The sequence below is a fragment of the Podarcis filfolensis genome (assembly GCF_964270895.1).
Source record: "Podarcis filfolensis genome assembly, chromosome: 12".
Classification (NCBI taxonomy): Eukaryota; Metazoa; Chordata; class Lepidosauria; order Squamata; family Lacertidae; genus Podarcis; species Podarcis filfolensis.
In genome coordinates, this window is record NC_139614.1 from 8,106,846 (window position 1) to 8,124,565 (window position 17,720).

Genomic DNA, 17,720 nt, shown 5'->3' on the forward strand with positions numbered 1-17,720 from the left:
TAAAATCCACGGGTTAGGGGGCGCAAACTACTTGCCTTGCCCCGGGTGCTGACAACCCACGCTACGCCACTGCATGGACTGCAAGAAGATCAAACCTATCCATTCTTAAGGAAATCAGTCCTGAGTGCTCACTGGAAGGACAGATCCTGAAGCTGAGGCTCCAATACTTTGGCCACCTCATGAGAAGAAAAGACTCCCTGGGAAAGACCCTGATGTTGGGAAAGATGGAGGGCACAAGGAGAAGGGGACAACAGAGGACGAGATGGTTGGACAGTGTTCTTGAAGCTACCAGCATGAGTTTGACTGTGGGGGGCAGTAGAAGACAGGAGTGCCTGGCGTGCTCTGGTCCATGGGGTCATGAAGAGTCGGACATGACTAAACGACTAAACAACAACAACAACAACAACATGCTTTGTGTTGTACAGAAACAAAGGCAAGGGAAAATCTGTCCCCTGGCTTCAACATAGCATGATGGTCAATTTCCATGCTTCAGGGAAGCAGCAAAAGCCACCTGACAACTTCTGCTAACAATTCCCCATGGTTCCCAGCGAAAATTGAAAAGCAGAACTGAACATTGTTGCCACATAGTACTAGCAATGTAACTGAGTCCCAGCAGAAATGGCACTAATGTGAAGTTTGAATGCAAAAGTCAATTCCCAGATCCTTTAGCTAAGCAAAATCAACATCATCCAGTATAGTTATACTGCCATCTACTGCATTCTTTAAATATAACTTTTTAGAGGTGGTAAAAATTGCATTTCTGTTTGAAGCATAACTAAAGGGAAGTTGGGAATTAATTTGCAGGCATTTTAAAGGCAGAAAATAATGCAATAACTAAAATGCAGATTCTAGTCTTTGAAATCTCTCTCTCCCTTCCTTACAAAAATAGATGTCTCAAACCCAAAATAGGCGGTTGGGACTAAACAGCAATTAATCACCACAACAAGAACAGGCAACGAAAGGCTTAAATATCCACTGAACTGCCAAAAGAAACAGCTCAGGAAAAGTTAAAGGGAAGGCACTGTATAGGGGAAAATATCCTTTCCATTCACAGATTCAGAGGATGACCAAGAAGATTAAACTGGTGGAATACTTATATGCCAACAAGGTGAATACTTACACTTTCTTGGAGTTATTTACTGAAATTTCAGTAGTTGCAGATACAGATACTTCTGAAGACCCTTCCATTTCCTATGTATGATTGTCATATTTCTACATGTTGGGATTATAGGGTTGGATTCAATGCAGCTGAAGCAGAGTTCTGTTGGTGCAACAGGACTTCTGCTTCTTCTGCTCTGCCTTTACCTACAAAAAAAATGTACTGAATCCTCTGGAGCTGATTTTTAGGGTGCAAGGTGTGCTGGGAGGGACAGGAGAAGAAAAGGAAGTTCCACTGCATGGAAGGAAGTCTGTTGGATGAGTATAACTGCAGCATTGGAAAGAGTCCTTAGTTAAGGTTGGAACCTATGCATGTTGACCTGACAATATTTCCTATCCATGTCCCTTTGTGCACATTCCCTATGCCGTGGGAATGTGCACAATCACTGCCGCATGTGCACATTCTCTAGTCAGCCCATATTAACTACAACAACTGCACAAAAATAAAACATGCCCCCTTCTCCCATTCACCTGACACTCTTTATCTATGCAAAGAGAGTACAGGGAATGGGAAGGAGCAGTTGTTCATACAAACAGAATAAAGATGAACTATTTTTAAAAAAATCTGTTTCGCTTAATATTTGGAAAGTCATCTGCATCTTCATAAACCATGGTTTGTGAAACTATGGATGAGTTATGGCTGCACACTCCAACCCTGCCTTGCTGCCACTGGCCTTGGTATAGAAATCTTGACTTGTGTTAAGCTTGAGTTCCCAATTACATCCAAACTGGGAAACTGGCTTAATGTCAGTTAACAAACCAGGACAAGAAGCTCAGACTAGATCATGTGACGGGGGGAGGGAGGGAGGAGGAATGTACAGCCATGGTGCTCATCCACAGCGTTATAAACCATGGTTTACAAGGCCACAGATGATCCTTCAAACGCAACCATAGTTTGAAAGTTATGACTTTGAGATCATATTGCTTTCTTCATCAATTCCATTTAAAATGAATGAGTTTAGATAATCATTTTAGGCCTTAAGTATGAATCTGTATTAACAAAAATGTGTCAAATTATCATTGAGATTAATGGGAGATACATAAGGACATGATTAACATGATTACTGCAATCAGTGGGAGTTAACCATTAGTTGACAAAATCCTGCCTTTATAATGAAGGTGATAAACCCCCATAAGTGTTTTGCCCAATTTTTACTCTGAGAAGAGCAAAATATAGTTGAACAACAATGTAAGTACATTCATATTTCGCAAAACCCAGCTGGAACATGGTAGTAGCTAAATGCTGTATCACTGTCAGGCAAATGATTTATTAAATATGCTACTCTTTTTTTCCTCCAAAAGGATACAAAAAATATTACAAAATTTCTGGCACTGCTTTAAAAACTCTATATTTAGGCTAAAGTTTAACTAGTATCACTGAGCTCAATAAAAGAGTAATGCAAATGGTTCATTTTGTCTGCCAAAAATACAGAATATTTGAACGAAAATTGTATCTTTTCCATAATTACTAGCATAAACAATTGTTCTCTGCTTGGTTCAACCAGGGGTAAATGCATATCAAGGAATTAATACCTCCCAGTTCTCAGAACGACGGACCTATGGAACAGTTGTTTATTTTTAAAATGTATCTGCTCTTTTAAGTTTATATGTCTGAGAATTTTATAATCATATGCGCTTATTTGCAATTTTAAAGTTGGCATATATAGTGTGTCTTGGCTTGGGTTCTTAAGAATACTGGATATTTTGAAAGGTCTGATGCACCACAAAAGGACTTCTTGCTTGCCAGTGGATTAAATATGTTTATCTGGTGCCAAGATAAAAGCTAGACTGTGTAACTGGTTTTTGATGTATGCAGTGTCCCCATTGGACAAACTTTAAAATCAGATAGACTGTTTACCCACATGATTGCAGACGATGTGTTGCCTTTGCAAGCATATACCCAGACCACCAACAAAGTGCAATTACTTGTGAAGGACAAATGGAAATACAGTGAAGAATAAGGAAAGGCTTGACCAAGTTCCTATTTCTATGAAGTGGCAACTGTGCATAATCCACCTCGTTTCTCTACTGAATCTGTCACAATGTTTGTGCATACAGTTGAACTGTCAGTGCTCCTACTAGCTCATTTGTGAGTAACTTCCTATGCCCCTGGCATGGTAGATGAAATTTGCACAGCCTTTTCCTACATGGACCATAAGCTCAGACCTTCATGGGTTTACAAAAACTGAGGCTTAGCGCACAGGTTTCTTCTTTCCTTCAGCAGCAAGTCTCACACTGCCTGGAGTGCAAAAGGACTTCTGATTTCATTCTCTTTGGATTTGTTCATACATGCAGGTTCATCCAATGAATGACAACAGATTTGTCACCCCCAAAATAATGCATTTCAATGGAGTCTGTTCACACGTTCAGCTGTGAGCTAGCCAAAGCTGAACAAGTGATGCAGCTGCCTGAACCCACTGAGCCTTTGCACTTAACTCATGTAGCTTTGTACCTTGTACATGTGCACATCTCAGCAAAAGGATGGAAAGTCCATGCCTGCTTGGAACAGGCTTTGGACTAGAACATGGGCTGTTCCAGATCCAGCCCAATCACCTTCTAAATCCGGCCCGCGTACGGTCCGGGAATCAGTGTGTTTTTACATTAGTAGAATGTGTCCTTTTATTTAAAATGCATCTCTGGGTTATTTGTGGGGCCTGCCTGGTGTTTTTACATGAGCAGAATGTGTGCTTTTATTTAAAATGCATCTCTGGGTTATGTGTGGGGCATAGGAATTCATTCATATTTTTCCCCAAAATATAGTCTGGCTCCCCACAAGGTCTGAGGGACAGTGGACCGGACCCCTGCTGAAAAAGTCTGCTGACTCCTGGACTAGAAGATATTGGAAGATGCCCTGTTCTGGAGAGCTCAGCAAAGTCACACTCCAATTACCAACCAGTCATTCACTGCATGACTTCATGGTGACTGCAAATTTCATAAGCCCATCCTCCCCATGGATACACGTAATGGATATCAGGAGTATTGACTGTGAAGTCACATTTTCTTGAAGGAGGAAGTTGCAAGTATTAAGCATGCTTTTAAAGAGCCGGCTTAACGTAATAAACTTCGGCTGTACAAGTTCATACAGCTTGCCGAATCTAAACATGAAGGAAGCAGATGGGAGTTTCCATCCAATTGTCCCACAAAGTTCATCATCTGAGGTTCTGCTTCAAATCCCTTGACCTCAGGAGGCAAAGTTGGTATCAACTTGGGTCAGTTGGCAAGGCCTTGCCAAGCAAGTTCTGCCAGGCCCCATTACTCTATTGCTCCCAGTGGTTGGTGAAGACCTGGCTTCTTAAAACAGTCTTTGATCAGTTTTTGCTGGCTCAGCTCTAGATGTTAAATAGATACTATTAACTTATTAATTTGAATGTGTGTTGGGGTGCAGAGGATCCAGGTTGCCCTAAAAATCGAGGGGACCTGTCACTTTGTCTGGAGGAGGCCAAGTGCTCTGGAGGAACTGGCCACTGAAGCTACAATGTGTGTGACACTAGGCCCCCTCAACACTGAGTGGGCCCAGCCCCTTTCTAACAAATATTGAGGGGGCCAAAGACACATCAGCCCCCTAGAGCTGTTGTGTGCCTGTAGTGGGTTGCTAGTCTCCTCAAACCTATTTGGAGAAATAGGCAGTACAGAGACTTTTAAAATAATAATAATCTGCCATCATTCCTTCATATGCGTGGAGTGATTTTGACAGTTCGCAAGAAGTCATCCTGTACTCACTTACACCAGAGTAGTCTTCTGCCTATTCCAATTGATTTCCTCACTGTGATACACAGTTCTGAGTATGCAGAATAAAGCTTGTGATTATAACCTGAACTCATTTGGAGAAGATGACCACATTTAAACGTCACTCGGAAAATAAATGAAACATACAAATGCTGGGTCAGAAACTAAACTATTATATTTATCCAAAAGATTTGCCAAAAATAAAAAATAAAAGCTACATTTGAAATATGCTAGTATTGTGTTTCAAATATCATGTCATGGTAAAGGGGGTGAGGAGTATTTTGAGGTGAACATATCAGGATTTATCAACTATGAAACAAACTGCAGCTCATAAAAAGTTATGAGGAAGTTAGAAAGCTGCTAAGTGACAGCTTTTAAAAAACACACATACCACAACAATGAAAAACTTATTTGGGGGGATTTGGGGCTCCAGCTTTTTATTTGTTTAGTTTGGGCAAGTTTGCTTTAAAAAAATAAGTATTTTTTAAAAAGATGTTGGATAACATGGAAAAATGCAACCTTGTATTATTTTTGCTCTTCGTAAACTGCTCTGAGATACTTTCCTGACTGAAGAGTAGGGTAACAAAAAAATGTTGTAACTAAATAAACAAAACAATCCCAGGAAATCACAAAATGAGCACTCACATCATATATTGCGGGTGCCCTTTGCGGGATCGCATGCGGTGCTACAGTTCCCAGGGAACTTGCTAGTAGAAAGGGGCGGGCCTGCTTCTCAGTGTATTATTTAGAGGTTCATGCCCAGCCGCAGTATTAAGTTTCATTGCTGGGAGGTGAGGCCAGCCCCATCATAAATAGCGGGAGGAGCCGGTATTAGCCAGGCAGACAGCTCTGGAGATTCACCCTCCCTACCCTCCCTTCTTTAATGTTTTCTTGTTTGCTGGTTAATTTTTTCTCCCTGTTTAACGGGCGCTGCTACATTCTATGACTGGTTGCTCTCGAAGGACTGGGAATAAATTTTCCTGCATTGGCAGGTTTTGTCTTCCCCGTAGCAATTTGTCGCAACTTTGGCGGTTATGGCCTTGGGTGGAATCCTTTAGTCTTTTCTTCCTTATAAGGGGGGGGGGAGTGGTGATTCACCCCCCTGCGGCGGTGATTCCAGGGTCCCCTCTTAAAGGGGTTATATAAATGGGTGTCACTGGCCATGCACTGGAAGTTTGTCAGTGAACTACCCTGTGTGTGGGGATATGGGCTGGGCTGCCTGCTACACTTAGGTCTCGCAGAGCACCCCCATATCCCAGTTACCCTGATGTGCCCCAGTTCCCCCCGGTTGGGGGGCTGGGAGGGATACACGCCCAAGGCCTAAGCAAAGGTCTTCCTACATTCAGAAGTTTAATAAAGTTGTGGCCTGATTTTAATTCCATAACGTTGTCAGTCTATTTGCTTTCCCGCGATCCCTGGGGGCTGGGGCTGTTACGCAAATAAAAGTCTCTTTAAAAGGTAACTGTGACATTGGTCGCATGCTTGTTTGAATGCACACGCCAATTTGTTCAGTGCAGTTTATTCCCAACTAAGCATGAACAGGGCCGCAAGCCCAGGATGCGTTTTTCCAAGTAATGGTTAGCTGGAAAAGGCAGCATTCTTGTGAATGTTTCTCCTTTGAGGAACATATTTATTTGAAACAGGCATTCTGCTAGGGGTTGCTGGATGGTACATGCATAATAATAATAATAATAATAATAATAATAATAGTTTTATTTATACCCCTCCCTTCCCGGTTCAAAAAACCAGGCTCAGGGCAGCTAACAACAAATTTAAAACACTTAATTGATACAGCAAAAAACAGCATAAAATACAGTATAACACATGAATAACAATAAACTCAGAATTCAAAAATCAATTTGGGGGGCGGGGGAAATCCATCCAATAAGCATTAGATGATCACCAGGGCTAGCTGGCTAAATTAGTCCTATTTGGGCCAGCGAGGAGACCGGGGAGAATTAGCTGTGGGATCCCAGAGCGGGTAATCTTCATAAAAAGGGGAGGGGGAGGGAAGGAAGGGGAATAAAAGATCAGGCTAAGTTCAAATTGAAAGCCAGGCGGAATAGCTCTGTCTTACAGGCCCAGAGGAAGGAGGTTAAATCCTGCAGGGCCCTAGTCTCATGAGACAGAGCATTCCACCAGGTCGGAGCCATCACTGAGAAGGCCCTGGCCCTGGTGGAGGATAATCTGACTTCTTTAGGGCCCGGAACCTCTAAACTATGATTATTCATGGACCTTAAGGTCCGCTGCAGGGAATACCGGGAGAGGCGGTCCTGTAAATACGAGGGCCCTAAGCAGGCAGATAACAGGACCTCCCTCCCACTTGCCCCTGGTACTTCAGCCCCACGTATAAGAAGAAGGATCACAGCTGGAGGCAGCAATGCTTCTGAATAGCAGCTCGACTCCTGCTTGTGGGTTTCCCACAGGGATCTGGTTGTCTACTGTGAGAACATGATGCTGGACTTGTTGGGCCATTACTCTGATCCAGGAAGGCTCTCTCTTATTCATTTTTTTTATCTCTGGACTGAAATGACAGGCTATGCAGAAAATCACTGGCAAAGGATTCATATATATCTTTTCCTGTTAGAAAACATTCAGCTGTGCATTTTAGCCAGCAGAATAAAGACGAATAACACACTGTGAGGCCACAGAGAGGGAACGGGGGACAAGTTGCATTTATAATGGTGCTGAGCTCCCAAGCAATTTCAAGCTCTTCTTTTACAACATCACAACTGCTTTTCGACTGCACAAATAAGCCGTGGGGTATTTACAGGAAGGCTGCTTTCAACATCTCCTAAACAGGGTCTGTGTATCTGTGGCCAACACTAAGCAAGACAGTGATAAACAAGGTATTCCTTTTGTGAAAGAGAGCTTTGTATGTTAAAACTGCGTTATTAAGAAGGGACTGAAAAGCTACTGTAATGGAAAGCATGTGATATTTACATTAGAGTCTGCCATGGCAGCTGTGAATTTCCCTGACTTTATGCTTCAAGGCCTATCTCTGAGGCAGGGGTGTTAGGGTAAAATGGCTAGTGTCTTTTAAACTGTGGCTAACCCCCTTTACCCTCTTGAAAGAGACCATCTTGGCTGTGAGTCCTGGAAGACCAGCTCCCTGCCTTGTAAGCCTTTTCCTACTTGGCCTGGGAGGATGGAGCCTGGACTGACTCCAGCTACAAAAGCTCAGGCTGCTGAACAGAATATTGGGCTGGGGGGATGTTTGGCATATGTTGTTGTTATTGATGTTAATTTTTTATCTTTATTTTTAGACCTTATTACTTATGAGGAAATTGCTCAGTTTGGTTGTGTACTTTTTGATGTGTTTTATTTATTGTTTATGATTATGTTCGTTTGCCTGTTGTCTTTGTCCATGGAGTTTGACATGGAGTTTGAGGCTGATCGCCGAAGAATTGATGCTTTTGAATTATGGTGCTGAAGGAGACCCTTGAGAATCCCATGGACTGCAAGAAGATCAAACCTATCCATTCTTAAGGAAATCAGCCCTGAGTGCTCACTGGAAGGACAGATCGTGAAGCTGAGGCTCCAATACTTTGGCCACCTCATGAGAAGAGAAGACTCCCTGGAAAAGACCCTGATGTTGGGAAAGATGGAGGGCACAAGGAGAAGGGGATGACAGAGGACGAGATGGTTGGACAGTGTTCCCGAAGCTACTGGCATGAGTTTGACCAAACTGTGGGAGGCAGTGGAAGACAGGAGTGCCTGGCGTGCTCTGGTCCATGGGGTCACGAAGAGTCGGACATGACTAAACAACAACAATGACTATGTTCATTTGCAATTATATAAATCACCTCATGTTGTAAGCCGCCTTGCGTATGGTTAACTATGGAAAGGCGGCATCTCTGGGGCTCTGATGTAAGGCACTGAAGTTGAAGCTTGTAGGAGTGCTAGGCTGTCTGTCTCATAGAATCAAAGAACTGCAGAGTTAGAAGGTACCTTGTGGGGTCATCTAGTCCCTGCAATGCCGGAATCTCAACTAGATCATATTAGAATCATAGTCTCTTCCTATGCTTCACTTGCATATTTGTAAATAAATCTCAAAAACTTCAAAAAGGAAGCCAAACTCAGGTATATGCTCTCCCCGGAATTTTTGAGTGCTTGAGGAAGTAGGCTGCATGTGTCACTGCTGTTTGTATTGGGAATTATGTTTCCTTGAGCTGGTGTGACCAAGCCAAAATGGAGGATGTGGCAGTAACAATGCAACAATGCATGTAATGGCATTTACATGCCTTTGTCCCTTGCATCTCCTTTTGACTCCCCTCACCCACCCACAATGTCTGTTTAGATTGCAAACTCCTAGGGGCAGGGATCTATCTTTTGGGTGTGTAACTAACAGCACCATAAAAATGCTGGCCACACTTCCATGCAGTTTCCTTACTGGTGGTGATGTGAAAACTGTGGGTTGCAGAACAGATATAAATACTGTTTACTGGAGACAGGGAAACATTTGCTTTAATTATTTTTTAAAAAAACAACAACAACCAAAACATCCAAGTTTTATCATAGTGATGAATAAAGAGCAGAAAATGTCCTGAATAAAAAGCTGCCTAAAACATCTGACCAAATGACTCTTTATAATGGGGAATCATGCAGAGGACACTACCTGTTTTATGTTGGGCTCATTTTGATGTTAAATATGTCACGGAATCAGGTTCAAACTAAAGAAGCTACTTGAATATTAACTGGCAGAAAATTATGTGGAAGTGGTTTCTCGTTATGTATCTTCCATTTTCCCAATAAGGGGAATGAACTTTTTTCTGACATTTTATGTCCTCAGTGCGGAACACTGTTTGCTCATTAAAGCTAATGGATGATAAATACTTACCAGGGACTGAAAGGGGGGGGGGGAGATGCACATTTTATGCCAAGGCCGTGGCTAATCCTTGTGTCTGTGTTGTGTCTGACAGAAAGCTTACCTTCCACAGCAGCACAGCCAGAAACAGGAAGATGAGAATTCCCACCAGCAAGCTGATAGCAATGATCCATCCAACCACATAACCACGAGGCTCCAGATTATGCAAGGCCTCAAAGACCACCTACGAAGCAATTAGGAAAATATATATATATCATTTACACAACAAGTTTTCATTATTTCGTATGACAGACATGCTACACTGAATTCCCTATTAACATTTCCAAAGCATAGTGCAGTATAATAATGTCAAACACATTTGCAACTTTCAGCTGTCAAGGCTACTTTTCCTCAAGGGTTTTAAAAAAGCCTTTCCTTTTTTAAAAAAACCCAAAATCAGATGTAAGCACTGATAATAAGAAATGTCTCATTCTCTGAAATTCCATCTTATTGCCATTCCTCCCCAGGCATAAAGTTCCCTACCCTGTCAGCTATCACAAGGGTGTAGCAGCTGGCACGAAGATGCCAATCTTCTCTAATTTCCATTAAAACTTCTAGAAACTCATTCAAAAAAAGAAAGGACAGAACAGAATGTGTCAATTTTCATTGAAACCAGTCATCTGGTATCAAAGCTTCAGGAGTTGAGAAGTGTAACCTTCCCAGGCCAAAGGGTCAAATCAAATTCACCAACCCTCCAGGCAGAATTAAGTAATACAGTCTTAAGGTCCATGAGCTATACATTAATGCAAAACATTATTTCACAGCATTTCTGTTAATTTTGCACTGGCTGGATTTCCTAAGTGGTATGTTGGTACTAAAGACTATTACTATTACTAGTGCAACTACTACTATTGTCATTTATTATTGTTGATGTTATTTAACAGCCAAGGCAAAATGTCTATATGTCATTTGTGCCTACTTGGAAAGATATTCCAATGTATCTATCCGCTGATCAGGGTTTAGCAATACATATCTGCCTTCCAGCAATCTACTCAAACCAGCAGACTTGTTTTTCCAGATATAACCTTCCAAAGTAGACACATACACATTAGTGACAATGTTTCCCTGCTCTCAAATTCAAAATGAAATCAGATCACTCAAAATCGTTCAATACTAAATCAAAACTGGAGACAGAATTGTTAGAATCCAAAACTAAGAACTTGTCAAAAATGTATAACTTGCTGTTGGAATGGAATACACAGGATGAAATAGTTAAATCAGCTATGATCAAGTGGGCACAAGATATTGGTCATAACATTATGTTTGAGGACTGGGAACGGTTGTGGACCACCGGTATGAAATTTACGGCATGTAATGCCTTAAAAGAAAATATTATGAAAATGATTTATAGGTGGTACATGACTCCAGTCAAGCTTGCAAAAATTTACCACTTGCCTGATAATAAGTGTTGGAAATGTAAAGAGACTGAAGGTACATTCTTTCACCTTTGGTGGACATGCCCAAGGATCAAGGCTTTCTGGGAAATGATTTATAATGAAATGAAAAAGGTATTTAAATATACCTTCCTGAAGAAACCAGAGGCCTTTCTCCTGGGTATGGTCGGCCAATTGGTGCCAAAGAAGGACAGAACATTTTTTATGTATGCTACAACAGCAGCAAGAATACTCATCGCAAAGTATTGGAAGACACAAGATCTACCCACTGTGGAAGAATGGCAGATGAAAGTTATAGACTATATGGGACTGGCAGAAATGACCGGCAGAATCCGAGACCAGGGAAAAGAGACGGCGGAAGAAGATTGGAAGAAATTTAAGGACTATCTTAGGAAACATTGTAAAATTATTGAAGGCTAGAACGATGTTGATTCAGAAATTAAGTGGTTAAAAGCTGTAATGATTATGTGATTAAGAAAAGAAAGGTTAAAAATTATACAGAAATTAGGGGAAGGATTTGCTGAATTGACTTAATTAGAGAATGGAATACAGAAAGGGGAGGTATGAGGAGGTTGGGAAAGTAAGTTTTATGAATATAAGGGATTGAAATTATACTTGTTGTTGTATGTGTTCTGTTTGGTTTGTATGTATTTTTATTGTTCTTGTTTTTTGTTCTGTTTTTTCTATTTTATATAAATTCCTAAAACCTTAATAAATATATTATATATAAAAAAAACAAAATCGTTCAATACTGCTGTATACAAGCTTCCTGTTTCACAGGAATTGTTCCTGTTGTTCCTGTTGTATACAGCTTCCTGTATACAAGCTTCCTGTTTCACAGGCATGGGCTCAAATACCACCCAAGGCTATGCCAAGGAAGAAGAAAGAAGGCATTGCCTTAGACTGTAAGGCCAACTGGAACTGACTCTGTTGCCGTTACCTAATGCCACTATTGAGCAGAGTAGTTGAATCAGAACAATTGTAGTATAAATTGACATAATATTTGCTGGGCATTTATGATGTTCATTTTATCCCAAACCTCAATAAAACAATATGAGAAAGATGCAATAGTAGCCACTTAGATCATTTTACAAATTAAACTCTATTAAAATTCAATACTATCCATGGAATTATTACCCACAATGGCTTCTAAAAAAAGTGCCTCTATGTAGAGAGTCGGGACGCGGGTGGCGCTGTGGGTAAAACCTCAGCGCCTAGGACTTGCTGATCGCATGGTCAGCGGTTCGAATCGCCGCGGCGGGGTGAGCTCCCGTCGTTCGGTCCCAGCTCCTGCCCACCTAGCAGTTCGAAAGCACCCTTAAGTGCAAGTAGATAAATAGGTACCGCTTTCTAGCGGGAAGGTAAACGGAGTTTCTGTGTGCTGCGCTGGTGCTGGCTCGCCAGAGCAGCTTCATCACGCTGGCCACGTGACCCGGAAGTGTCCTCGGACAGCGCTGGCCCCCGGCCTCTTAAGCGAGATGGGCGAGCAACCCTAGAGTCGGACACGACTGGCCCGTACGGGCAGGGGTACCTTTACCTTTATGTAGAGAGTCAGGATACTTTTGGATACTGGGGACAAACAAAGACAAAGGCCAAAACCTTCATTCCCTGCTTCTGAACAGCTCGAGAAATTTGTCTGGTCCCTTCTGCAAACAGAATGCTGGACTAAATGGATCTTGGTCTGTTCCAGCAAGGCAAGACTTCAAAAAAGAAAGGATGTCACTTTTATAAATATTTCTTTCGTTTTTAAGAAGCACAATCTATCAGCTCCAGTGAAAATAACAAAAAGGGTTTTGATCTAACATGCATCATGACGTGGCCATTGAAAGCATGAAGAAGTGGAAGCAATTCATCTTCCCCAGGTGTTGGCAAGAATGCTGGTGAAAAGGAAATGTGCCAGCCAGACGCCATGCTCTTGAACCGCTTACATCTTCACTGCTAGCTAACAATCTGTTAAAGAGCAAATCCTGGTCTTGCCTTCCTTGGCTAGCTTAGCAGTAACATCTCCTTGTACTTAGCGCTGTCTTAGATCTGAGTGATCTCCAACAGCGAAACATATATTATGGTTGATACAGGAGAAAGGAAGACTGGGTTGGGAAAAGGCTGTGGGCCTAATTGAAATAAAAGGGTTATAAAAACGTGGAGTGAATCAGAGACTCGTTTCTCATGCTTTGAACCAGATGCCCAAGAACCTGAGCGCAAAACTGGATCCATGTTAGAATGCAGTTTGAGTTCCAGCATTATTTCACTCTTACAATTCTCAACATATTGAAAAGCTCTTGCTGCAGTTTATTTAGATTCTGCATTTCACACTACACTAAAAGGGCCCTTCCAGGGGAATTTAGAGTTAAATGACTATTCCCCACCCCACCCCCGGGATTTGCTTAGAAATAAATTCACAGTGAGGTTTGGCCGGTGGCACTGTGACGAGGAGAAGGCCTGCTGGACCCCTTCAGAAGATTGCCTTTCCACATGGGCCCATACACAGAGTGACCACAAAAATCATCTCGGGGGAAAGTAACAACCACTTTGGTTTCTAATTTAAAGTGAATGACAGGTCGTTTCCACAGTTGCCATACACCAGAAGCATGTATATTTACCACTGCTCTTTGACGGATGTCTCATACTTAAGGTCCATAAATAGCAACACCCTAGAGGTCCTGGGCCCTAAGGAAGTTAGATTAGCCTCGACCAGAGCCAGGGTCTTTTCAAAACTGGCTCCGACCTGGTGGAACGCTCTGTCTCATGAGACCAGCGCCCTGGGGAATCTGATTTCTTTCCGCAGGGCCTGTAAGACAGAGCTGTTCCGCCTGGCCTTTGGCTTGGAGTCAATTTGGTTCCCTCCCCCTCTTTCTTTTTTTCCTTTCTCCTCCTGTGAAGAGGCTGCATTTTAATGTTTTAATGTTGTCTTTTAATCTTGTTTTTTAAGTTGTATTTTAATCAACTTGTTTATTGGTTGTTAGCCGCCCTGAGCCCGGTCTTGGCTGGGGAGGGCGGGGTATAAATAAAATTTATTTATTATTATTAAGCAGTAGCAACTTATCAGACGTCCCAACAGGTGGGTCGCTACTGGTGACCAGGAGAGAGAGGGACAAGATAGCAAGGAGGTTGGTGCTGGGCAAGGACACAGGCAGAGCCAATATGGCACTCCTGATGGTGTGTTTGAACAGCGCTGATCTCACCACCATCTTGTCCTCCCACTCTGCCTCCTGGTCATCAGTACCTACTCACCTGTCAGGAGGCTAGGTAAGTGCCCTCCCGTGCAGTACTATTAGCAAGGAGTAATAATAAACTCATTGGGTTGGATCCAAAGTAAGTTAGTTGCACTTAGTTCTCACTGAAACCAATTAGACTCATGCTGGTCATGACTAACTCCTCACACTGTCATAGTCACACACTCACAGGGCTTCAGTGCAAGTTATTTAGTCTGGATCCAACCCTTTTTCCATTAAACTTGCAGGAAACTTAAGCATCTCCATTGCTATACATTTAAATATATGGTAGTTCACGAAAGCAGGTAATCTGTGTTTACGGAGGAGGAAGGGAAGAGAATATTTAAGTGAAGAGAAATATGTTGCTCATGTGATACTTATAACACAAAGAGAAATAATCTCTCACACAATTACTGTCCTGCGTGAGGTAAGGTAAAGGTAAAAGGATGATTAAAGCCAGTCAAAGGTGACCATGGGGTTGCGGCTCTAACCTTGCTTTTAGGCTGAGGGAGCCAGCGTTTGTCCACAGATAGCTTTCCAGGTCATGTGGCCAGCATGACCAAACTGCTTCTGGGGCAACGGAACACCGTGATGGAAACACCATTTACCTTCCTGCCGGAGCCGTACTTATTTATCTACTTGCACTGGTGTGCTTTCGAACTGCTAGGTTGGCAGGAGCAGGGACAGAGCAACGGGGGCTCACCCCGCTGTGGGGATTTCAACCGCCAACCTTCTGATCAGCAAGCCCAAGAGGCTCAGTGGTTTAGACCACAGTGCCACCCGCGTCCCTATAGATGAAGTGAGAATGGACTGGCTAGCACCCTAGATGGGTAACTACCGTATTTTTCCACGGATAAGACTAGGTTTTTTAACCAAAAAATTAGGTTTAAAATTGGGGCATGTCTTATACACGGGTAGTACTATGGGGTGTTTTCTTAATTTGGGGTCCCCCTAAATAGGGGGCGTCTTATACACAGAAAAATACAGCAATTTCCTTCCTCTTTGGCATGCGGCTTGGATCATAAACCAGTGCCATCTGGATGTGATCCTTTTACCACATTCTTTCTTATGCTGAGCAAACATCACTGACTTGCACATGTAGCTTTCTGCCACTTTCCGCATTATGATCAGGATGCTAGTGTAAAGGGAATTGGAGGTTGCTCGTGCGTAAGGGGGCTGCTGCTCTAGGCAACGTTGTCTGGCTAAACCTTTCCTTGGCTGGACAGCCCTTTCTCCGTGGCTGTGTCAGTCACTGGCAGAATCCGTCAGTGGGCGTTTCCTGAACTTCTTCCAACATAAAAGCTGCTTGACGCCAAGTCTCCGCCTAGCTTCCCTGCGTGGAAGTCTTCTGCGCAGAGTGGGCGTGGCCAGCGGAGGTCCTGGGCTCTCCCCGCTGGTCTCTGTGGAAGAGTCTTGGAGCCATCTCTCCGAAGTCCTTCCCTGCTCCCCTTTCTTCCTGGTGTCACGCCGATTTCCTTCCCCAAAGGAAGTGTTCTCTCTCTCCCTGCTGGTCCCTTCTCCTGCATCGTTGGGGAGCCTTACCTCCACTCTTGGCTCCGATGGCAGTTCCCTGACAGCTAGTTTACCTGTATGCATGTGTTGCAGCTAAGGTATGCTGAGCATGAAGTTAGAAACAGAAGCTCTTGCCTTAGAAAACCTAAAATACGTGAGCTTCTCGTTCCTCCTCTTGAATTCAGTTTTAGGTGGCAACGTGTGCCTCTATCTACACAAAACATTTCAAACAGTTGTTTATGACCATCCTTTTTAGGGGCAGCCCATTTTTATCAATATGGATAAACAAGGGTGTGTGTGAAAATCATAATACATATGTAAGACAGTTGTTTAGGATTCTCTTATAAATTGCTTTTTAAAAGAGTTTGTGACATCCACCCTACTGCTGAAATGCAAGACTTTTAACACTGAGGAGCGTGGGATACCCAGGAACACTATTTTCAACGGTAAGAAATCTTATCAGCTGTTTCACGCCCGTGTCCATTAAATAGCAGCTCAAAGAGAGGTATGGGGAAGATGAATTGGTGCTACTCAAAAGTAAAAGGGGGGACAGGGGGACGTTTCAGAAGGGAGAGGAAGGAGACAACCCAAAAATTTGTTATGTATGAATAACTGTGGTTGCAATATGCATTATGTCCTCCTGCATTCCCATGGCCGGGGGGGGGGGGGGAGGGGAGAGAGAGAGAGAGAGAGAGAGAGAGAGAGAGAGAGAGAGAGAAGAATGAATATTGTGAGCCAAACCACATGTCTTACATTTTTTTCCTGAATATGACCCAACACAAAGCATCCAAGATCAGAGAAGCCAAGAACCATATGGAAATTGCATGGACGTAGATTAAAAGCTAACATTCATATTAGAAAAGAATGAGATTGCAAACTGATGCTTCAAAACTAAATTCTGTCGAACTTGTCCTTTTCCAGCCAGTGCTTCCCCAAAGCCTGAGGCAGCATCCTTATTAGAGATTATGTGTCTTTCTTTCTTTCTTTTTACAACGTTAAGATGAAATTGTAACAACTGTAACCCAAAATGATTTTTTTAGAACCCCACTTTGGACAGTAGGAAAATGTCATTTTAAAGCAGTAAGGAACAACTGGGAACAGTCCCCTCTGATTACACTTAGACTTATCATTCTGGAGAATTACTAAATCCTTTACTTCAGGAGTGGGGAAACTTTGACCCTCCAGATAATGTTGGCTGATGGGCCAAAGTTGATGGGAGATGTAGTGCAAACATCTGGAGGGCCCAACATCTGGCTTCTCAATGAACATGAGGTGCTTCTGGTCTTCTCCCACAGGGAGGAAATGGTGAGGGCTGCCCCCTGGGGTCTCTTGGGCTCTATACCCCCCCATGTGATTCAGAGTGGGGTCCTTCCCCCCAACTGATGGCCTTTGATTCCCATTGTTGGATAAGACTGATATGATCTGCCCCCTTCTCCCTGTTGTAGATATTCTTCCCTGGCAGGGATGGGTCATCATTTTGTGGTTTGCCTCAGGTGCCAAAATGTCTTGGGCCAGCCCTGATTCAAAGTATGATAAATTCTGGTCTGAAATATCTCTAAAGACATTTAGGATTGTTAAATCTTTGGGGATGCTTCTAATTCCTGGTTTCGTCCAATTTAATTGGATTTGTGGATCTAAATTCCTAGAATGCATTCAACATGTCAGCCAAATTGTTCTAGGCTGTGATCCCAACCTCATTTGCTTGGAATCATGTTCCACTGTAAGCAATTCCAAGTAATGTATTCAGGATTGGTGTGACAGCCAGTATCAAGAAGCTTGGAAATAATTTTACACAACGTTTAGCAAAGATGTTCAATATCTAACCCAATGAAGCCAGAATGGGTTTTTCCA

At 42.7% G+C, this 17,720-nt stretch overlaps 1 protein-coding gene across 1 annotated transcript in view; it reads right to left on the reverse strand.

Moving 5' to 3' along the window:
* Nucleotides 1–17,720, reverse strand: part of ITGA9 (integrin subunit alpha 9) — a 245,911-nt gene that overhangs the window by 15,338 nt on the left and 212,853 nt on the right. The window contains exon 27 of the mRNA XM_083577706.1: nt 9,816–9,935. Within this exon, the coding sequence (XP_083433832.1) occupies nt 9,816–9,935 (120 nt within the window). The remainder of the gene's footprint in view (nt 1–9,815; nt 9,936–17,720) is intronic.